The sequence below is a fragment of the Tyto alba genome, unplaced genomic scaffold, assembly GCF_018691265.1.
Source record: "Tyto alba isolate M040663 unplaced genomic scaffold, T.alba_DEE_v4.0 Super-Scaffold_13, whole genome shotgun sequence".
Taxonomy (NCBI): Eukaryota; Metazoa; Chordata; class Aves; order Strigiformes; family Tytonidae; genus Tyto; species Tyto alba.
In genome coordinates, this window is record NW_024881275.1 from 47,933,785 (window position 1) to 47,957,541 (window position 23,757).

Below are 23,757 nucleotides of genomic sequence, written 5' to 3' on the forward strand. Positions count from 1 at the left end.
TTGTTAAACTGTATAAAACCGGACTCTCTCACAGCACAGACGGAGACCTCACCTATGAGTGGACGCACTGCATAGGACTTCCCAATTGCTGGGAAAGGCTCTCCGACCCTTCGCTGTGACGGGGCTCCCCAGCTGATGCACGGGTCTGGATGATGGTAAAGTCTGGAGCAACTGGTAATGTATCTTTCTTAATCACTATGGCTAGCTTTATGTAGTAATGACTAGGTGCATTACCTTGCTTATTCTTTCTGCTGCTTTAAACTAAAGTAAAATAAGCCTATTTCTTTAGCTTGGTGTCTGTGTCATTTGTGTTAACCCCATCAACTGGCAAAACAAAAGCCTTTCCCAAATGGACCATGATGATACACAAGCAAATCCATCTTAGGAGGGTCTAAAAGATAGAAGCTTAAGACATCTAGTTATTCTTGCAGATAAGACTTATTTGCAGGAACATATTCCATTTTTTCCTGTCCAGGTTTCATGATTAAAACAGTATTGTCTTTTCCTGTGGCTATTACTTCAGCCGGTTCAGGAGATCCTCTTGAACTTTGGACCCATACTTTAGCTCCATTATTGAAATTAATTGATCCAAACTCTTTATCTCCATGAACAGTGGTGACTTGAGGTGGACCCATTTTTTCACAATTGTTTTTAATAGATGTTGGCTAATCAATGCAGTGAAGGCTGCTTACTCCACCTCCTTCTCCTTTTCTCCATTCAGGCCAAGCAACATCAGATTCTGATTTACAAATGACAAACTGGAAGTCATTGAACAACAGTCCTCACATAATATAAGTCTTTCAAGTGTCAGAAGCAGGACTGCATTTTAGCTTTTGGATCATAAGAGAAGTCCAGATAACAGGAAAAGTTTTATGAATTTATATTTTGTACATTTCTGATGATTATGGATGAAAGATGAAAAAAACACATTGATAAGGCTTTGTGTTTAAATTAGGTTACATTTCTTTCATGGCAAATTATCATCTCTTAAAACCCAGCAAAAAGTTTACAATAAATCTCACATGTTTTAACACATATTCTATAAAATGTACAGATAGCATGATTAAAAACCCAGCCTGACTAAAATATTAAAATCCCAGACTCTCTGGGCCTTACTGAGAGCAGCAGGAACTCACGTGTGTGATCATAGGAAACTGTGAGTGCACTTAGAATTAAAATTGAGAAGTCACAAATAATCACAAGAAAATAATGGTTTCAGAAGAATGTATTTAGAACGTGATTTACAGTGAGGGAATACTAATGCTTTAAACTATCTCCATGTCGTGTCTAAAACATTTCTGTGAGTTTCTGTGCAGTGGATGGTGGGCTGCATATGTTTGTTGCTGAATTAAGCTTAAAGTCATTCTCATAACAGCGAACTGTAGAAATTACATCAACAGCATCATAGTGATTTAAATAAATCAGTATTGTAGGGGCTTAGTTCAGAATTTTTGTTGTCAGTTGAGTTGTAGTCCATGGAGAGGAAGAAATTGCATAGGCAGAATATCAGTTATTAAGACAGAAACCTGGTTCAAGCATTAAGTAGAAGTGCTCTCATTCTAGAAGTAAAATTAAAGCACAAGACTGCTTAATGGACTACATCTAAAAAAACCAGAATTTTACTTTCCTTCTTAAATAAGTAAGTGAAATAAGGAGAGTAAATAGTAGATACATATTTAAAACAATATCAAATGACATCATGTGGTTATTCTGGTTTGACTCGTTCTTTGCCAGAAAGGTCCACAGAGATCAGAACCCTGCTTGGCAAATAGTTTTTCCATTTATAAAGCCATGCAAAAAAAAAAAAGAAGAATAGGAAATACAACTGGTTCTATGTCTTTACCTTCAGATTTGAAGCATTTTGAGCCAGGCTGGGCATTGTGAGTGTAATTTTTGTAAGGTGTTAAACTGACCAGATGATATGCCAAGACAGGTCATTTGCTCTGTGGCTTGAAATGTTTGGCCTCTGAAATATTTAGATATCTGACAGCTGAATAACTTCTGCATAGCTGCTATAGATCGATCAGTGTAAATTACTCTTCTTGAAATCCAGAGTCTTCTCAACACCAGGTTGGCTTCAAGAAGAGAACATGAGAGGGAAATAAGGCAGGAAAACTGCTTTCCTATTTTTCCCAGCTTACTTAGGCAACAAGGAGAGAAAGAATAATTCTAGTTATGTTGCCAGCAGTAAAGTCAGAAACACAGATGTAAGGCCTCTACTGCAAGTGGATGGAACAGTATGGGGTTATATTATACAGCTGCCTTGTAATACAGCAGTCCTAATCTCCCAGTTCTCAAGCCTATGCACAGTGTTATTCCTAGGCAGGATGCAGTGCTATAAAATGATAACAGACTGATTCCACAGCAAATGGTTCCTGCCATTCGCCTCTGGGGACTTGCTATCTGCGATCAGGCCAGGTCCCCTGCAATCTTATCCATCAAGCAGCTCAACAGCTGTGGAAATACTTCTCTAATTATCCTGCAGGTCTCTGTTATTTTTCTTCCTCTGAAGACTCATTCTTGGAGTATTATTTCATCTTAATTTGGGGATATTGCCATTCATCTGGGGAGACCACTCTGTTTTCTGCTTGTTGAAGGATGAACTGGACAAACAGGCAAACTCATGCTAATTTCCAGCAAAATAAGATACCCAACTCTCCTCAGTCATCAGTACTGGACTCCATGCTAATCTATGCTTTTGAGTTAACAGCATGATATAATCTGTTTTCAGAGATGACCAGATCTTCGTAAATCAACTTCTGGTCATAGCAAGGTGACATTGACATTATGGTGATTCCTGAGACAGAAATCATCAACTGATCACTGTCTTCCTGGAACACAACAGCTGTGGACCCAGTCCTACAAAAAGAGGATGTGAAACTGAGAAAATACAACTGATTTCTTTAGGTTTATGTGTCTTTGTTCTGCTTCATCTTTTGTAGTGCCTTGGACATTGTCTGCCACATTTCCATCTGCCATCTTCCAAAAACAGGGGCCAAAAAGGAGCCAGGTGATCATTCCTTCTCATGTCACAACTCTGCATCCTAGGCTGTAGGAGTAGCCAGACACTACTGTCAAGACTGTAATCATCCATTTTGCCAGAGACACTGTCCCTGAGCCAACAGATGAGTGTTCAGGGTTTCCCTGGTGGGAAATTATTGGCTATCCTCAGCACAGTTGGAATCGGGGGAAACAATTCACTACTCCTTGCTCTGATGCGTTTGTTTAAGCAGGACAGGTATCCTGCCAGAAGAGCACATGGCACAGACTCCCAACCTCTAGGTCCTACTGCAATTCAGGTTAGGTAAGTGGTGGTGAGATTTCCTAACTCTTGCCAGAGACAGGCAAAGCAAGCACTAGTCTTTCTATGTGTGATATGGCAGTACTCCATTAATTTCTATTATCCCTGGCCATAGCTTCTCCACCTTAATCCCATCTCAAGGAATTTTCCCAGCACTCCATGCAGAACACTGTATGACTTTCCTGAAGTTCATTGGTTCTTTTCCTCTTTCACACTATAATATTATTTCAGGCTGTCTTAAAGAACAGCGTATCATTCTGAGCTGTATCTGAATGCAATTTCTTCTAGGAGTGTGAGGCTTTGACAAGGTCTATAAAACCCCTCTAATCCCTTTACATCCTGACCCACAACACAATGCTGTTTAATTCAGTTCATGATGTTGATATTTGCATTAAATGACTGAAAATATTCTTCTGTACAATGAGTCTGTTAGTTTGTCAGATCATAGTATCAACCACCTCTGGTCAGATCATGTTAAGAACTCTATTAACTAGAAATTATACCAGAGCCAAATCCTGCCATTCAGACACTTGAAGGGTGGTTTTGGGGATCAATATCTGTCCCTGACTCAAAATTTTACAACTGGTCATTATTTCTGTAGTCAGCTAGATTGAACTCTCAATCTTAGTCATACTTGGCCTGGGAAACACAAATTCAGCTACAGGTCCACCCATCATGATCTCAGGCCACATGCTGTGCTGGTGTATACTGCACTACCCCTCTTGTGAGCTGGATTTCTTTTCCAAGTTCTTGATTCCACAAGCAGCTGAATGCTTCCTTGTCTCATAGACAAGGGTGCTCAGCGGTTTGGAGCACTGTGCCCTTGGACTGACAAGCATGAATGAATAAACTCTGTAGCAGATTGTACTTCACTCATCCACTGGCAGGAAGGAGAGTCTGACAGGTGAAATTCTCCCTGGCAGCCGGTGGCAGACACAGACCTCTATGTGACTGTTCCCTGGCCTTCCTCTCTTTCATTTCACAGCATGTGACAATGAATAAAGAGCTGCACAAGGTGATATCCCTATTAAGTCCTCCTCAGACCTCACTTACTCTTGACAGTTCTCTTTTCTTGTGTACTGACTTTGGCTGGGATGGAGTTAATTTTCCTCATAGCAGCTCATGTGGTATTAAGTTTTGGATTTGTGACTAAAAGCGTTGATAATTCAGGGATGTTTTAGTTATTGTTGAGCAGTGCTTATACAGTGTCAAGGCCTTTTCTGCTTCTCATACTTCCCATCCAGTGAGCAGACTGGAGGTACACAGAGGTTGGGAGGGGACACACTCAGGACAGCTGACCCCAAATGACCAAAGGGATGTTTCATACCATATTCTATACCATATGGTCAACAATAAAAATCTGGGGGAAGAAGAAGAAAGGGAGATATTTGGAGTTATGGTGTTTGTCTTCCCAAGTAACTGTTACATGTAATGGAGCTCCGCTCTCCTGAAGATGGATGAACACCTACTTGCCAATATGAAGGAATGAATGAATTCCTTGTTTTGCTTTACTTTCATGTGTAGCTTTTGCTTTACCTATTAAGTTGTCTTTATCTCAACCTATGAGTTTTCTCACTTTAACCCTTCTGATTCTCTTCTCCCATCCCACTGGGTGATAGAGAAAGAGAAGCTGTGTGGGGTTTAGTTGCCCACTGGGGTTAACCCATGACAATCTGCCAACAGTAAGATCTGGCCCTTGTATCTGAGGTGGGGAGCTTTCAAACCAAAGAGAAGTTAAAAGTTGAAAGACATGGACATGTGTTTTTTTTCCAATGTTGCTAATTCTAATTTTTAAGTCAGCCCTGTGATTTCCGAGCACATACTGTGACTGTTCTCTGCAGCCAGTTGTGATACTGTAGAGACAATCTGGCAAACCACTGTTTCCTGGATTCAGAAGCATTTTCCTGGTAAAAACACAGGTCCAGTTTCCAAAGCAGAATCTTCTCTTGTTTCTCCTGGTGGAGAGTGGCATGCAACGTTCACATCTTCTTCATCCAGTCTTATTAGTTCAACTCCTTTGCCTATGCAGGGTACCCTGAAATCTAGCATGTGTGGCACAATGACCTGCTGAGACTGGAGGCTCGGTATGAGTGTTAAAAAAATAGTTCCACAAGTAGCATCATACACAACATACATAATTGAATTGCCTATTCAAGACTAAGAAAGGATGTTGCAGGCCTACCTCCCTACCTGTCATTACCTTTGTTCAAAAGTAAAAAGATTTAGCTGGAAATGCTTAGATGACTGCATGACTCGTGTTAAAGTCCTGTTCCAGAGATGTTAAGGCCAAGATCTTCCAAGGCAGACATGTGCCAAGCTGTCATAGGTTTGAGAAGGAGTTAGGCATACTGGCCAGGATTTCAAAAGATGAATGCACAGCATTAAAATTCTGGCCTTCAGGGACACCACAGAACTTTGTAAAAATGGCATTTTTAAACTAAAAAACTACTCATCTTTTCCACCATTATCTATGTTTTCAGTATTTTAAAACTCTGTATAGAACACACAATTCAGAAGAAATACAGCAAAATGTTTACCATCTCTAGAAATCATGGTTTAATGAGCTCTAACAAATGAAACTAATAATGTTAATTAACATATTTAATGTTTTAAAACAGATTGAAAATACAAGGCATGATTAAACTATTAATAACAAAACACTGCAAAATGGACCATGCTAAACTTTGGGAATGGGTCTTTGCCAGGCTTAGCATTGACATTAGAAGTGCAATCTTACCACTACTGACCTTTCCTTTGGCCCTTTGGTTCTGAAGTGCATTGCAACACTGTCTGTCCTTGTGAGATTGCAGATGAGCTTTTTTTTTCCTGTAGACAATTTCTTACATTATGGATATGTTCTGGGTGTGAATAATGGTTTCCCCACCCTCCTGCCCTTTTTTAAAAAGCTTATGAGATCATGATCATCAGTTTGACCACAGGTACATAAAAATCTCACTTCTCTTGTAAAAATATTAACTATGTAGTGAAAAATATTTGCCTCTTCAAAATCAGCAGAGATACTTTTACAGTATCTTTGTGGCAGAGAAACATAGTGACATTCTTATGCAGCTGTGCAAAACATTCTGCACTCACGCTCCATCATCTACACACCTACACACTCCTTACTAAATATCAGCTTTGATTACACTGATAGTTTCCCTTGTCACTAGGTACATCCCATTCCTTATTTACTTCTATTTCTGGCTTCTGCCATGTTTTAAATACCTGGTGGTGATTATGGAAGGACATTGTGTAGGCTTCCTTTTCCCCTCAGTATATAAAAAATTCTTGTGGATGCCTTTAGTGGAGCTGTACATCTCCTTACAATGGGAGTCTAGACTTTCAGTTAATGAAACATTACTGAGTGGGAGGCTGCATCAGAAATACTATCAGGCATGAGCACACCTATAGATAGGAGTATGTAAAGTTATCATATACTTTCCTCTACTGTGGTTAGACTTTACCTAAACCTGTCACTGAAATCAGGAATGAAAATTCCTTAAAGCCGGGTTTAACATTAATGAGCAGGCATTACTTTGTTCAGCCAGGGACATAAGGGAATCATTCCATGTAACATGTCCACCATATGTTACAATAGCCAAAGCTTCTATCACTCTGTTACATACATATTCATAATTTTTTTTTGAATGGTCATATATTTTCATTCTATTTTCCATAACTCATTATCATATTTACATAGTTATTACGCATGCAGTTTGGGTCTCTGAGGGGTTTCCATGAGATCATTTGTGGTCTCCAGTGGTCTCTTGTGGTCTTTGAGAAGAAACCTTTCTTGGACTTTGTCCAAACTTTTGAACTTTTCTTCTTTATATTGTAAGGACTTGACATTTATTTGGTTTACGTCTGCACGTTCTTATCTCCTGCATAGCTTCAGCTCATTCATTGTTTTTCAGAGGGCCTTAATCTTCAAGGACGGGAGCTTCTGATTAAGAGTCTCTCAATTTCCGCATGGAGCTTCTGAGTTTACGCACTTCCAGGAAGTAGTTATTACATTTGCCTAGCTCAAGAACCTTTGTGCAACAGACAACATGTTGCAGGTATTCGACTGATTGCTGAAGTTCTTATGCTACCCTAAACAACTTCTTTTCCTTCACCCATTTTCCAACAAACTCATTAAGCCTTTATGGCTACATTTTCTCCATCAATAAAACATAAATACTTTAGCCTGTGGATTATACCTTACAGGAGGCTTTTGAAGGCACACTGTTATTTGTCTGTATGATGTAGTAATAGAAATGAAGATCCTCAGTGCATGGCAGTTCACAACCACTTGTGGTTTATGATAAATGCAACCAGTCATCAAAACAAAGGCTAGGATAAACCACAAACTTGTCTACACCATGTGCTCAGTAAACTGAAGGTTTGCCTCAAGCAACAAATAGTTGTGAATTGCCACTGTTATACAAGAGATTAGTTCTTAGATGTGCTTCCCAAACTGTTCTGTGTATTGGATTACCACAGAATGCAACAGCAGGCTTCAACAACAGGAGACAAGCCAGCTTGGAGCAGTATTCTATCTGAGCCTAACATCAACCATAAGAGAGAATACTGGAATGCTTCTTCATGAATAGTTACATTATATTATTAACAACATTCAATTAAAAATTGGAATATTTTGGCTCAGATTTTGAACACTTGATTAAGTTCAGCAGTATATTAAAGTATTTCTCTGTCAATATCTATATAGTAGTATTTTCACAGAAAATGTCCTAGCATAAGAGACATGTGGCAAATGCATGAACAAATTAGACATACAACAACACCACTAGCTCATTTAAAATGCAGGTCCAGCACTATATGATTCTCTGTCTCCTGAGAGTCGTCGTGCAAAATTAAATGAAACTGGTAGTTACTTTTATGAATGAATTCCCACTGTTCTATTCCCACTGCCATGACATTGTTTAACAACAGATTTGCACTCAGCAGTCAGTCAGATGTGGCTGAAGATCTGGTCTCTTTTTAAAAATATATGAATGCTACAGTATCCACACTGACATTACAGAACTGGGTAAGCCATCTGCCATCTGTAGTAACTTGGAAGTTAGCAACTTTAACAGTCTCACATGACTGGTATTTTCTTTGACAGAATTATGTTTTGAAATTTTTTGCTTTCCAGTTAGGTGCTAAACACCTTGCTAGACCACATTCCTATCTTGTACAGGGGAGGAGATACAAAACACATTCTTCTGGCAGCAATTGTGCTGTGCTCCATAAATGGGAGGCAGTAAAGTCATAGAAACCATAGGTTTAAAACCAGGCGTAAGACCAATATGTGTCACGAGCAAAACACGTCTGAGCATACACAATGCCACAGGCAGCACCGGCATCTGCTCATAGCACTGGAGCAGATGCTGTTACTCACAGGGAGTGGAGAGTTCATGACTTTGTGGGAGAACTTGCAGACTGCTCTGAGCACTGGACTTATATTTACATAAATTACAGAATACTAAAAATACAATTTCCCTAATCAAGACCAGAAAGTACCTATATGAACACCGCAGTGTTCCTGACCAGAGGTATACCAGTGAGGTGCTAGCAACCCTGTTATACGCTGTTCCATGCAAGATCCCACGTCTCACAATTTATGAACAGCCCAGACCCTCTTCTAATAATCCTTGCCTTATTCCTCGCAGTGACTCAATTGAGATAAGGAGTCCCTCTGGGAAAATTCCCAGGAGAGCCCAAGAGAGTCCTATTCTCAAGGAGTCCCGCGGGCCCCGCTCCTTTAATTCCCTTCCACCTCTGACACTGATGCCAACCCCGCGAAAGTTTCGTATTTGCCTTATGGGCGGCGCCTAGGCTACCACTGCTTGGGAATTCCCTAGCCCCAACCACACGGAACTTTCGCTCCGTCTGACAGGCAGGCTTTCCACTGATTCAGAAAGAAGTTCCTTACCTTTCCATGGGACGTTGCGAGGAGCTTTATGGGTCGAGAACGATGGCTCTCCCTGAGAATTCCTTGGTGCTGGCTGGAGTTCGATCAGAGCTCGATCCCGTCCAGTCTCACTCGCAAGGTCCCATCTGGGTCGCCAAAACTGTTAGCGGTCGCAATCGCGAATAGAATTTATCTACACACAGCAGATAAGCAGGCACTTCTTTATTCCAGCGCTGGGGAACATGGGGGATAACTCCGCCAAAGACGTGTTCGCCGGCAGATACAAAGCACAACATATTTACACACTTTTTCAACAGAGTCATAGTTACATAAGATCAACAAAATTCATAAAGTTTAAGTTGAACTTTATAATGATTGACTTTCAGTTACCTCACCTTATCTATATTCCTATTTTACAGAAATCATTGGTCATCTTTACTGACTGATTTAAATAGAATGGGGGGGAGGGCAATGATTAGCATATTCATGTTATTTCCTGGAAATTATTATCATATGCAAATGTCTCTAACACATGCGTGGTTATATTGGACGGGGTTCCTCTGGTGGTGGTCGATAGTCTTCATCACTGTGTCGGCTGATTGAACTCCATCCTTGCGCATGCTCATTTTATTGTTGGCTAATGCTCATTCCTCCTTTGGCCAATCTTCCCAACCAAACCAGTTTTCCTCTGGTACCTATTGCTTCAAGTCAAGATCCATAACCAGTACCTATTGTGTTAATTCAGAGTCCATAACAATTGTTATAGTGTTCAAGGCACACAGCATGCTAGTTGCTTAATCCTAAGGGCCTCAGTGTACTTTATATTCTCAGAGCTACTGTAGCTTCATGTTAAATCAAAATCATATTTTTAAACTAAAATCAAAATAATATTCTAGGATTCAAACCGTTTTATTAAGGTAACTGCAACACCAACAAGCACAGGGCATATCCCAACAAACAAAAGGCATGTCAGAACAAACAAAGGGCATGTCCCAACAAGCAATCTTAACAGACAAAGGGAATGTCTCAACCCCCAGATGCAACGTTTCCTGAAGGTGGGGGGGGCATCTGGTTTCCTTACATCAATTCCCCCCTTTTCATTTCCTGTAGTAAATTCTTTTACTATTATGAGTGAGATAAAAATAATTTTCCTGGTTGCACTTGTACGATTCTCCATTGAGACTTAGGAGCCTTCTTCACTCGAGAGTGATGGATACAAGCATTCTGCTCCTTGATTTTGATAGCTGTGAAGGAGGTCAGCAGCACTTGGAATGGTCCTTCCCACTGTGGTTCAAAGGTCTTATCTGCAAGAGACTTTATATATACAAAGTCGCCAGGCAATACCTTATGTACTGGCCCATCAAGTCCCCTGCCTCTTGTACTATATACATGTTTCTCAATCTTTCTGAGTTGTTTGCTCAACTCCATGAGGCACTCATTCAATTGTTCTTCCCCTGTATGTGATGATGTTCCCATATTTACAGAATATGACCTCCCATATAGAATTTCGAATGAGCTCACCCCTTCCTTGGCCCCGGGTCTCGTTCTGTTCCATAAAAAAGCCAGAGGCAAGGACTGTGGCCAAGCCAAGTTTGCTCCTTTCCCCAATTTCACAATCTGTTCTTTGATCAAGTGGTTCATTTTCTCTACCTGACCACTCAATTGAGGCTGATAGGGGGTATGTAATTGCCAATCAATCCCTAGTTGTAAGCTCACTTGTTGAACTATTTTTGGTACAAAGTGTAGTCCCCTATCTGAGGACAATAGTGATGGTACCCCAAACCTTGGCATGATTTCTTGTAGCAAGACTTTGGTGACCTCCCAAGCTTTCGCCGTCCTGCAAGGAAATGCTTCTGGCCATTCTGAAAAAGTATCAGTTAATACCAACAAATATTGGTACCCTCCGTTTCTTGGGATTTCTGAGAAATCAATTTGCCATTGTTGCCCAGGCAGGTTACCCCTGCCTATCTGGCTCATTTCTAATTTTGGACCTCCTTTGGGGGTAGTCTGAAGGCAAAGATCACACCGTTGTGTCACCTGTTGCACTGTTGTATACAGGTTTCTTGCAATGATCTTCCCAATCAAATATTTATACCGAGCTTCTGCTCCTGAATGACCTTTTCTATGTTCCTCTCGGACTGCTGCCCATATCATGTGTGAGGGAACTATGATTTTTTTTCATGTGGAGTAACAGCCCATACATCCTGGCTATATTCTCCATCTAAATCCCCTATAAGTTTAAGGTCTTTCTTATTATAGTGAGGTTTTCCCTCCAGTAGGACCTTACCGTCTGGGATTAGCGCTCCCTCGGTTACCTGTTTTGCTCGTGTCACTCGTTTTGTGTCTCTGTCTGCGAACTCTTTGCCTCTTCCTATGGCCAACCGTATTTTCTGGTGTGCCTTTACATGCAAGATAGCCACACTTTCCAGTAATTGGACAGCTTCCAGAAGTTTCAAAATTACTGTGTCATGCTTGATGGTTTCCCCTTGAGAGTTCAAGAGTCCTATTTCCTTCCAAATAGCTCCGTGAGCATGTACCAATCCGAATGCATATTTGGAGTCAGTCCATATGTTGATCTTCAGTCCCTTAGCTCTCTCCAGGGCTTTTGTTAAGGCGATTATTTCTGCTTTCTGAGCCGAAGTTGAAGCAGGTAGCAGCCCAGAGTCCAGAATTCTGTTGGTTGTTGTGACAGCATATCCCGAGTATTGGGTGCCGCTTACGATAGAACTGCTTCCATCTGTGAACCAGTCATGGGCTCCCTCCAATGGAGTGTCTTTCAGGTCTGGACAGCTGGAGTACACTGCTTCAATAGTCTCTGAGCAGTCATGTTCCACAGGCTCCCCTTGGTTGCCATCTAGGAAAGAAGCTGGGTTGACAATATTAGTCACCACTATCTCTGTGTTGTCTAGTTCTACCATGATAGCCTGGTATTTCAGGAACCTCTGTGGTGACATCCAGTGGCCACCTTTAGCTTCCAAGACTGCCTACGCTGTGTGAGAGACAAGCACGGTCATTTTCTGACCCAAGGTGAACTTGCAAGCCTCCTGGACATTCAAGATAGTAGCTGCCACTGCTCTGAGACACCCTGGCTACCCTTTTGCTGCCTTGTCCATTTGCTTGGAGAAATAGGCCACAGCTCTTCAATAGGGCCCAGGGTCCTGGGCTAGGATTCCCAAAGCAATTCCCTGCTTCTCATGCGAGAATAAAAGGAAATGTTTACTCACGTCCGGGAGACTGAGCACAGGTGTTGACATCAGTCTGTGTAGGCCCTGATCGCTTCTGGGGTCCATCTCAGTCTATTCTCACATGTCCATGCCTTGATAAGGTCATACAAAGGTTTCAGAAGGAGTCCATAGTTGTAAATCCAGAGTCTACACCACCTAGTCATGCCCAAAAAGGTGTGTAGTTCTTTCACAGTCCTGGGCTGTGGTGTCTGGCAAATTGTTTCCTTTCAGCTTTGTCCTAGGGTACGGACACCCACACTTATCTCGTAGCCCAAATGACAACTTGCTGTTGTACTACCTGTGCGTTCTTCTGGGAGACCTGGTACCCCTGTAGGCCCAAATAGTTTAAAAGACTCACCGTCCAGGCTGTACAACTTTCTCTGGTCTCCGTGACAACAAGCAGGTCAACTACAGATTGAAGAATGTTGCCTTTGTCAGGTGGCAGGTCCCAGTTTTCAAGATATTTGTCTAGTTGATTGCCAAATATTTTGGGACTGTTCTTGAATTCTTGAGGCAGCACCGTCCAGGTTAATTGAGTTTTACGGCTGCTTTTGGGATTTTCCCATTCAAAGGCAAATAATTTCTGGCTAGGCTCGTGGAGAGGGAGGCAAAAGAAGGCATCCTTTAAATCTAGAACAGTAAACCAGGTTAATTCATTGGTCATCGTAGTAAGCAAGGTATAGGGGTTAGCCACTAAAGGATATAGGTCCTTGGTTATTTTGTTAATTGCCCTCAGGTCCTGTACAACCCGGTGGGATCCACCTGGTTTCTTCATTGAAAGGATAGGGGTATTAAAGGCAGATTCACATTCCTTCAGCAACCCCTGGTCCAAAAATTTTTTAATAGTGGGCTGAATACCTTCCCAATCCTCCCACTTTAGAGGATATTGTTTTATCCTTACCTGCTTTTGTCCCTCTTTCAATTTCATGATAACTGGTATAGCATTTTAAGCTCACCCTGGTATGCCCATTGCCCATACTCCTGGGTATACCTGGTCAGTAATTTCCTTGCTGATTTCTCCTTTTATTGGAAGATCTGTTAAAAGTAAACACATGTACATATTGTTGATCATTTACCTCCAGAGTAACTTCCCCATTCTTAAACTTAATTGTGGCCTGCAATTGTTCTAGGAGGTCTCTTCCCAAAAGGGCTTTGGGTGAATCCGGCAAATATAAGAATTTGTGAACACCCATTTCTTTTTCCAATTTATACTTTAGCAGTTTACGAAAATAGTCTCTCTCAGTTTGGCCAGTAGCTCTCTTTACCATTACATATTCTTCTCCTAGAGGCATCAAGGCCTGATTAAGGACCACATAGGTTGCTCCTGTATCCACTAAAAATTCTACTTCCCTTTGTTCTTTCTAGGAACAACATTAACTGTAGAAGGGTGTTATAGTCTAGGGTCCCATTTAGTGGCCATTTTGCTTCATTTTCCAGTTTATAAAAGGCCACCAATGATTGCAGTGCTCAGTAAGGGTCTTTTTACTTTCTGTGCCCCTAGACCCAGTGATGTCTTTACGACATGCTAATATACATCCTAAAGGGCTTTTCTTTAGGATTTCTTTGTCTTGGGTATTTCCCATTTTTGTTCCTGCTTTAATCTTACATGAAATTGATATGTTACCACAAAAACAGCGACAAACGACCACGGCAATTATTATTCCAGCTACCACCCCACCAGCAGCTAAGGATATCCAACTCAGCATATCAGTCTCATTTGCTTCGTTCATCTCCGGCCACTCTCCTCGCGGAGAACATGGAACAGCGAATAAGAACTCCGCACTCGCTTCGCAGCTGCGCTGTGTCCCACTCACACACTGCAGGCATGCAGGGACTCAGTCACACAAAGATCCTGCCACGCTTTTCACTCACAGCACAAAATGCATCAATTTAAAACAACATCCAAGCTCGTGTGTAGCATAAATCATAAACCATTAACCATTTGCCACAAGTACAAAACCGACTAATGCGAATCAGCACTCACTGCACGGTACTGGATGCAAAAACTTATTTTAGTTCCCACGGGTTACAACAGATGACATGAATGATAGCTATCCCACTTGTGTATTGCCCTTAATAAGGGGTCCGCGCCAGGACTTCACTTGCGTACTGCCCTCCTGCCCTAAGGAGAAATTTCTGCAAGTCCTATGTAATGCCCTTAATAAGAGATTCCCACAAGTCCGGGTCAGGGCAGAGTAGGAGTGCTCTGGCAGGACTTTATTACAGAAGGCAAACTATCTATTATATGTGAATCATTGATAGTCTCCCATCAAACTATCTCTTATATACCAATCATTGATAGTCTCCCAAAGCCTGTCTGCCCCTCACTCCTGTTACCATTCTAGACAGAGACCTTCCCGGGGTGCCTTAACCAGACTGGGTACCCCACCTTGGGACTATGCTGTGCACCAGACGTCTCTGCGTGCCTTACCAGCAGCCCATTATGCCGTAAACATACCTTTGTCCGCAGTTTAGATGGCTCTTGTCTGCTCCTGCAGTGAACAGCTGGGAGCGGAGTTCCTCCGAGAATTCTTGGGCCATGGCTAGGACGTCTGTTCCTCAGTCGTTCCAGCAGCCGAGCAGAGAGAGTCCCATCTGGGCTGCCAAAATGAAGCATGGAATCACGACTTTAAAACCAGTAAGGTTATAAAGTCGGTATGTTTGTTCAGCGCTGGGCGCATGGGGGAATCATTTCCTCCAAATGCATGTGTGGCTTGAAGCCAAAAGCGGCTCCTTTTTATTATGTAGAATGTTACATATGTATCACAATTCTAGGAATAGGGGGGGATTATTACAATTAGTTCCGAGAAATCCTTAAAATATCCCCACCCCAAGCCCCAGGCACCAATCCTCCCCTAGCAACTCCCATGTTATCAGATAAATGTCACGTCTTAACAAAACACAAGGCATGTCCCAATATACAAAGGGCATGTCCCAACAAGCAATCTTAACAGACAAAGGGCATGACTCAACCCCCAGGTGCAATGTTTCCTGAGGGTGGGGGGGCCATCTGGTTTCCTTAGATCACAGTAGGCACTGAAATCTCAGCATTTTTTGATGCTAGGTTCTAGGATAGGTGGTCCTAACCCAAGTTTCTGAAATCTTATTCCTGCCTGCATTTTCGTGCTTTCACAAGACTAAACTGTAAAAGGGCCTGTTAGTGTTAGCAGTTGCAATCGCGAAAGAACTTATCTACACAAAGCAGATAAGCAGGCACTTCTTTATTCCAGTTCCGGGGAACACGGGGGATAACTCTACCAAAGACATGTTTGCCGACAGGTACAAAACACCACATATTTATACACTTTTTCAGCAGACTCATGGTTACAGAGTCATGGTTACAGAGTCATGGTTACATAGTCATTTTAACTCAAGATCCATAATCAGTACCCATTATTTTGATTCAGAATCCATAACGATTCCTATAGTGATTAAGGCAAACACCATACTAGTTACCTGTTCCTAAGGGCCTCAACATACCTTATATTGTCATAGCTGCTCTAACTCCATTTTAAATCAAGGTCATTTTTTAAACTAAAATCAAAATAATATTCTAGGATTCAAACTATATTATTAAGGTATTTGCAACATTTCCCCCCTTTGAAAGTATTGATAATCATACTCAATACTTTCACATATTCAAATTGTAGTCTCATTGAATGCCAAATTGTCATAAGATGGTGGGGCCCGTTGTCTTGCTTCTGCCTGTATGATCATTCGATTAAACTCTGTTTTCCAGGTCAGTTCTCATCTCAAACAATAAGTTAAGCTGAGCACTATGAACACCAATGTCAAAATGAATAAAGTTTCAATTAGTGACTTTATCCATGAACTCAGATTCAATCCCATTCCACTAATAATTTCACCCATCAAATTTTCCGACATATCTTCTCTGATTTTATATGTTTCCTATTCTATCTTTCCCAACAAATCCAAATCATGCTCCACATCTTCAGTGACATTTGGAATTTGTACACAGCAATGATCTACTTTGCCTTCCAGAACTCCACATACAACATGCTCTTTTAACAATAACCTATCTAGTGCCATTCTATTCTGTATGGCCATCCTTGATGTAGCCTGCAGCTGTATATTCATTTGTCTAAATCCTCTACGTGTCACATTTGCCAATCATTCAATCTGTCCAGTCAATCGGTACAGCCATGCTTTATTTCTATAGGATGTTATGGGATTTAGGAGGGATTCCAGCACCCAACCAATTTTTACTCCCATCCCTGGATCATTCTAAGCCTCATCATCATCCAGCTCCGATCTTTTCACTCGTGCCAAATGCAGATTATCCTGACTTCCTCTAAAGGGAGATTTCTTCCAAATTGGGCATAATGTAGGCAGTCCTAAAGTAATCTGTTTAACTTTTCCATCTATTGGTAGATGAGATGCCCAGGTACCGTCACTCATTGCCCAGACTAAATGCCGAGGATTTGGGATCATGTACCTTTGGCAGCTCACTTTCCAAAGTCTGGTCACATTTAAGGTATTTTTTAATCCCCGACATAAACAACCGAATTTTAAAGCTGCTGCCAAAGGAGGTATACACTGGATCGCTTGGTTTACTGTACTGCAATTATATATCTGTTCACACTGCCACCAAGGGACTACTTCCTCTTTTTCTCTAGTAGTGGTGCTTCTATCCACTACAGTTGGATCTACTGTGAATTCTAATCCCTCCCATGCAAAACACCATGAGGCCCTTGCCATATATTGAAACTGTAGGAGTATACTCATAGGCCATATAGAATCCCATTCCTGTCCTTTCTTTGATAGTTGTTTTGCCTGTTCACATTACCATTTCATGGTCATTGTTGATACATTCCGCTTTACAGGCTCATCATAGCTGCACCACCCAACATTTTTAAATCTCAAAGTTGGCATATATTGATAATTCAACAATTTTGCACAATCTGCTTCGCTCCCTGGGGATTTCCACTGTTTCTTAATGGTCTCTACCTTCTCCTGCCATCCAACTACAGGCTTCTGCCTACAATAGGTAGTTTCATTCCTCTTTTCTACAGTAGTCATGTTCAGTGTCAAAATGCCCTATGGGATAGATTCTCCAACTGCTTGTGGTATTGGTAGACAGGCAGTAATTTGTGATACATTTGGTAAATTTGCAAATTCCTTAATCAAACCTATCATGAAATTTTCTTCCTGAGTTTTACCTGGTACCGATATTACTTGTTCTGTGTCCCTTTCTTCTTCTGCATCCTGTTCTTTTCTTATTAAAATTTTATCTTTTACCTGTACTTGTCCATCTACTCCTACCCACCAGTCATTCACGTTATTGATTTGAATCTGAGTATCATTAGTAACATGTGCTTGGCCTGACAACGATTTTTCCTTTGTCCACGTTTCCACCATCTCAGACTGAAAGACTAACAGAAAGACAAGGTTCAGATAATTATTCATGCTTCAAAGTCAATTTTAAAGTCTCTGGATTTCCAATCACTCTCCACTTTGTAGATGGTGCTTTCTTCACTCTGGTGTAATGGATACAAACATCTGATTCAGCAACCTTAATTGTGGTGAATGTGGTTACGAGAACTCGGTAGGGTCCCTTCCACTTCTCTTGTAAGGGTTCCGTTGTCCAGGTCTTTATGTAGACATAGTCTCCAGGTTGTAAGTCGTGTACTGGATTTTCCAGAGTCAGGGGTCGATTCCACACTACTGCACTTTGGAGTTTAGCTAAAGTTTTTCCAAGAGAAAGCAAATAATTATATACATCTTGTTTTCCTGTTACATGCATATTTGGATTAGGTTCAGGTGTCTCATATGGTTCTCCATACATCAATTCGTAGGGGCTGACTAACATCCCACTTTGGGGCTTTACCCTAATGTGCAACAATGCTAATGGGAGTGCCTGAGGCCACTTCAATTTAGTCTCCTGACATATTTTACTAATTTGTCTTTTTAAAGTCTGATTCATCTTTTCTACCTTTCCACTGGACTGTGGTCTCCAGGAAGCGTACAATTCCCAGGATATCCTTAGGGCTTTGCTTATGTCCTGCACCACAGTGGCTACAAAATATGGACCTCTATCTGATGATATTCCAATAGGCACCCCAAATCTTGGAATTATCTCTTGTGAAAGCCATTTAACTGTTTCTTTAGCTTGATTTGTGCGAGATGAAAGGGCTTCTGGCCATCCAGAAAAGATATCAACCCCAACCAGAACATACCGATATGCTTTACATTTGGGTAATTCTGTAAAATTAATTTGCCAATAGTTACCAGGTTCTAGTCCTGCTTTCAAATTGCCCATTTGAACTCTCTTCTGTACCAGTGGATTATTCTTTAAACATACATTGTATTTTGCAGCAGCTGATTTAACCATCTCTAAGATCCTTACTGATACTATGTGCCTCTTCAGGAATGTCACCAGGGCCTCTACACCCAAACGGCATTCCTGATGTTTACTTGTAGTATTTCCCTCATAATTAATGGGGGCACAACCACCTGGCCTTCAGAAGTTGTCCACCATCCTTCTAAATTTTTCTTTGCATTTAAAAATTGAGCTAATTTCTCATGTTCCTTCGAGTATTCTGGTGGTTCCTTTGGGAGAGTTACAGTTCTAGTAGGAATTACTGCCATTTGTAACATTCGCTGTTGAGCTGCTTCCTTGGCAGCTTGATCTGCTAACCTATGCCCTCCTGCTATTTTTGTATTTCCGGATTGATGTGCTTTACAGTGCATGATTGCTATTTGGGCCGGTTCTTGAACCGCCAAAAACAACTGTAAAATTTCCTTCTGATGCTTAATATTTGCCCCCTGGGAGGACAATAGTCCTCGTTCTTTCCATAATGCTCCATGGACATGAACCACTCCAAAAGCATATTTTGAATCTGACCAGATGTTCACTGTCTTTCCCTTACTTAATTCCAATGCTCGTGTTACAATGCTCGTGTTAAGGCAATTAATTCTGCTTTCTGTGCTGATGCAGTGTTGGGCAGTGCATTTGCCTCTGCTACAGTACTTTCAGTTGTTACCGCATATCCTGCGTAGCGAGTTCCATTCTGTACAAAGCTGCTGCCATCTGTAAACAGCTCCCATTCAGGACCTTCGAGGGGGACATCCTTCAAATCTTCTCAACGACAGTATGTATGTTCAATAGTTGTTATATAATCATGTTCAGGTTGTTCTTCCTCCTCTGAAGAACTCAGAAAAACTGCAGGATTTACAAGATTAGTTGTTTTCAGAATCATGTCATCTTGCTCTGTAAGAATTGCCTGATATTTCATCATTCATCTAGGGGACAGCCAACACCCCCCTTTTTGTTCCAACACTGTAGCAACCATATGCAGAACATAGACCATGATGGTTCTTCCCAAGGTGAGCTTTCTGGCTTCTTGTATCAATATTACTGTTGCCGGTACTGCCCATAAGCAGGAAGGCCATCCTTTGCTCACCGTGTCAAGTTGTTTAGAAAAGTACCCCACAGGTCTCTTCCAACTTCCCATCCTCTGGGTTAGGACTCCTAGTCAAGGTGCTGCCTTTCATGAACAAACAACTGGAAATCTTTAGTTAAATCAGGTAATCCTAGAGCTGGCGTTGTCATTAAAGCTTGCTTAAGCTTTTGAAAGGCCTCCTGTTGTTGCTGACCCCACATGAAAGGGGTGGAATTTTGGGCCTCATATAATGGCTTGGCCAAAAGACCATTATCCATAACCCAAAAATGACACCACCCGGCCATTCCCAAGAAAGCTCTTAATTCATGTACAGTCCGAGGTTCCGGAATAGCACAGGTTGCTTCCTTTCGATCAGTCCCCAATCTTCTTTGCCCCTTTGAAATCTCAAAGTCCAAATATATCAGTTTGGCTTGCTATTTGGGCTTTCTTCTTAGACACCTTATACCCATTATGTCCCAAAATATTTAAAAGTTCAGTGGTTACCTGTATACAGGCTGTCTTTTCTTCTGTAGCTATTAAGAAGTCATCCACGTATTGTAAAAGTTGATGTTCTGGTCATGGAGTCACTGTCTTTTCATTTGTCCATATCTCTAGTTCTTTGGCAAGTTGGCTACCGAAGATTGTTGGGCTGTTCTTACATCCTTGGGGTAGTCGTGTCCCTGTTAACTGTACTTTACACCCTGTTTGTGGGTTTTCCCACTCACAAGCAAACAGCTTACGACTTTCCTGTTCCAGGGGTATGCAAAAGAAAGCATCTTTCAAATCAAGCACTCTAAACCACTGATATTTTTCTTTAAGGGCTGTCAATAAGGTATATGGATTTGCCACTACTGTGTGAATGTCTTACAATTTGATTTATAGCTCTCAAGTCCTGTAGCAATCTATACTCACCTGTGGGCTTTTGGACTGGTAAAATAGGTGTATTATATTCTGACTCACATTCTTCTAAAATCTTATATTTCAAGAATTTGTCAATCAGCCTTTTAACTCCCTGTTTTGCCTCAGGTTTAATTGGGTATTGTTTGATCCTAACTGGTTTCGCTCCTTCCTTTAATTCAATTTTCACTGGTTGTGCTAATTTGGATTTTCCAGGGACATCAGTTTCCCATACCATGGGAACTACTGCATAACTCACTTCTGGGGGGATTCCTTGTATCTTTGGTTTTTCCTGTATCATCAGAATTTCCCCTGGTTTTGATTCTGGTATTCTTAACAACAATTCTCCATTTTCAAAAAATATCTGGGCATTTAATTTGGATACCAAATCTCTTCCCATTAAGGGTACTGGACATTCTGGAACGTACAGAAATTAATGCGTTATGATTTTATTTCCAAACTGTAAATTCAACAGTTGTAAGAATGGCTGGTTTTCCTCCTTCCCTGTGGCTCCCACTATATTTACCGTTTTACAAAATAACATTAATTGCAAAATAGTATTATAACTTAAGGTCCTATTCAGGGGCCACATGTCTCCATCTTCTGATTTATACAATGGCCATTCATGATTACAAAATTCAGTAAGTTGACTTTTGCTTAATTCTTCATGCATCTCTTTCCAGTGAGCTAAAAGGCAACCTAAGGGAGTGTTTCTTGGTATAGAACTCTTACTCCCTCTCCTTTCTTTAAACAGGTTTGAAAATTTAAATGCCATAGCAAACTGACAGTATATATATATATATATATATATATATATATTTTTTTTTTTTTTTTTTAGCAGCTTTTGTTCTGTCCTTTGGCTTCACTTATCTCCATCTCCACCCCTCGCGGGATAACAGAGCCACGGATCAAAGCTCCACACTGGCTTCGTGCGTAATTACAAGTCTCATTCACTCATTCACACAGAAAACCTCAACAGTATTTCAACAGTGTTTCATTGTTTCCTGTATTACCAAAGTTACAAAGTTACAAGATTCAGAAGCACAGAGACAAATTACAGAATACAAAAAATACAATTTCCCGTGTCAAGACCAGAGAGTACCTATATGTACACCGCAGTGTTCCTGACCAGAGGTATACCAGTGAGGTGCTAGCAACCCCGGTATACGTTGTTCCACGCAAGATCCCACATCTCACGATTTATGAACAGCCCAGACCCTCTTCTAATAATCCTTGCCTTATTCCTCGCAGTGACTCAATTGAGATAAGGAGTCCCTCTGGGAAAATCCCCGGGAGTGCCCAAGAGAGTCCTATTCTCAAGGAGTCCCACAGGCCCCGCTCCTTTAATTCCCTTCCACCTCTGACACTGATGCCAACCCCGTGAAACTTTTGTATTCGCCTTATGGGCGGCGCCTAGGCTTCCACTGCTCGGGAATTCCCTAGCCCCAACCATGCAGAACTTTCGCTCCGTCTGACAGGCAGGCTTTCCACTGATTCAGAAAGAAGTTCCTTACCTTTCCAGGGAATGTTGCGAGGAGCTTTATGGGTCGAGAACGATGGCTCTCCCTGATAATTCCTTGGTGCTGGCTGGAGTTCGATCAGAGCTCGATCCCGTCCAGTCTCACTCGCAAGGTCCCATCTGGGTTGCCAAAACTGTTAGCGGTTGCAATTGTGAAAAAACTTATCTACACACAGCAGATAAGCAGGCACTTCTTTATTCCAGCACTGGGGAACACGTGGGATAACTCCGCCAAAGACATGTTTGCCGACAGGTACAAAGCACAGCATATTTATACACTTTTTCAGCAGAGTCATGGTTACACAGTCATGGTTACATAGTCATTTTAGCTCAAGATCCATAACCAGTACCCATTGTTTTGATTCAGAGTCCATAATGATTGCTATAGTGATTAAGGCAAACACCATACTAGTTATATGTTCCTAAGGGCCTCAACATACCTCACATTGTCATAGCTGCTATAACTCCATTTTAAATCAAGGTCATTTTTTAAACTAAAATCAAAATAATATTCTAGGATTCAAACTATATTATTAAGGTATTTGCAACATTAGTATTTTCTCTTGTGTGCTAACACCTCTACTATATGTTCAAGTTGCTTCTATTATTACATTGTTTTCCTTGAAGTGAGAAATCAGCAGGCTACAGGTCCTTTAACCAGAACCAAAAAGATTCTGTTTCTCCTAACTAGTCGTGTCTTGTGATATATCCTCCTACACTGAGACATGATTCTAAGTAATTCTGAAGGCAGAGAAATCAATGGAGTTGATAGCAGAGCAATTCCCATTAATAAGTTTCATTATGAACTAGAGTGCTTGGGGAATGAGGTAGCTGGAGCTGTCTTTTGTATCAGTCCTGCTGGACTTCATACAATACCCATATATTGAAAATTTATTCTGACTTCTATTGCAAAAAATGATGATTTGAGAACTGAGATGTGAAAATGACTGAACTTTGGACAGGCTGGAATAGATGCTGTTGAAAAATCAAATTTCCCCATTAGTAAACTGTGAGACCTACAGATCAGAAAGCTATCAATCATAATAAGGCAGAAACAAAAGATGCATATTCCAAAACTAGTCCTGGGGTCTGTTAATGTCTTTCATGGAAATAATCAATCCTTGCAGGGAGTTTTAACAGTTACACTAACATACTTATAATAGTGTCACTTTCTGTGTCAACATTATTCCAAAGCAAAAAGACCATTTAGATTTAATTTGACCCTTTAAAAATACCAAAAAGGAACTTGCAGAAATAGACTGATATTGCTAATAATAAGAGGTAGCAAGGAAACAGGTGATTTTGCTCAGGGATGATTATATTGTATAAAGATGCTCCTCTCTTCTCCGTCTTCCACTGCAATCCTTGGAAATAAGACTTGGACAGCTTACACAAAAATGTTTTGAAAAATCCCTTTAGTTTTAGCCAGAAATTGGGAGCACAAACCCAGGGTAGAGGCTGTGTATCACATTACTGAACTTCTATAATTCAAAAGTAGCTGGATGATTTTATGGAAA

The 23,757-nt window shown here is 41.0% G+C and overlaps 1 protein-coding gene across 6 annotated transcripts; it reads right to left on the reverse strand.

Annotated features, from left to right (window-relative positions):
• Positions 1-10,058: 10,058 nt before the first annotated feature.
• On the reverse strand, positions 10,059-22,310 carry LOC116960606 (protein NYNRIN-like). 6 transcript variants are annotated; one of them, XM_042788142.1, is made up of 3 exons: positions 22,236-22,310; positions 14,880-15,021; positions 10,059-13,456 (listed from the first exon to the last, which is right to left on the reverse strand). In XM_042788142.1, exon 3 carries the CDS (start codon positions 11,349-11,351, stop codon positions 10,323-10,325), a length of 1,029 nt encoding a protein of 342 aa, XP_042644076.1. In that variant the 5' UTR covers positions 11,352-13,456; positions 14,880-15,021; positions 22,236-22,310; the 3' UTR covers positions 10,059-10,322. The 6 variants fall into 6 exon arrangements, with proteins under 6 accessions (XP_042644076.1, XP_042644078.1, XP_042644077.1 ...); XM_042788144.1 differs by lacking the exon at positions 22,236-22,310 and having other exon boundaries at positions 10,059-13,051; positions 13,413-13,456; positions 14,880-15,122; XM_042788143.1 differs by lacking the exon at positions 22,236-22,310 and having other exon boundaries at positions 10,059-13,051; positions 13,323-13,456; positions 14,880-15,122.
• Between the last annotated feature and the right edge of the window lie 1,447 nt (positions 22,311-23,757).

Bases quoted from the DNA above. Each gene is read 5' to 3' on its own strand.
- LOC116960606 (XM_042788142.1), bottom strand. From the start codon at position 11,351: ATGATATGGGCAGCAGTCCGAGAGGAACATAGAAAAGGTCATTCAGGA.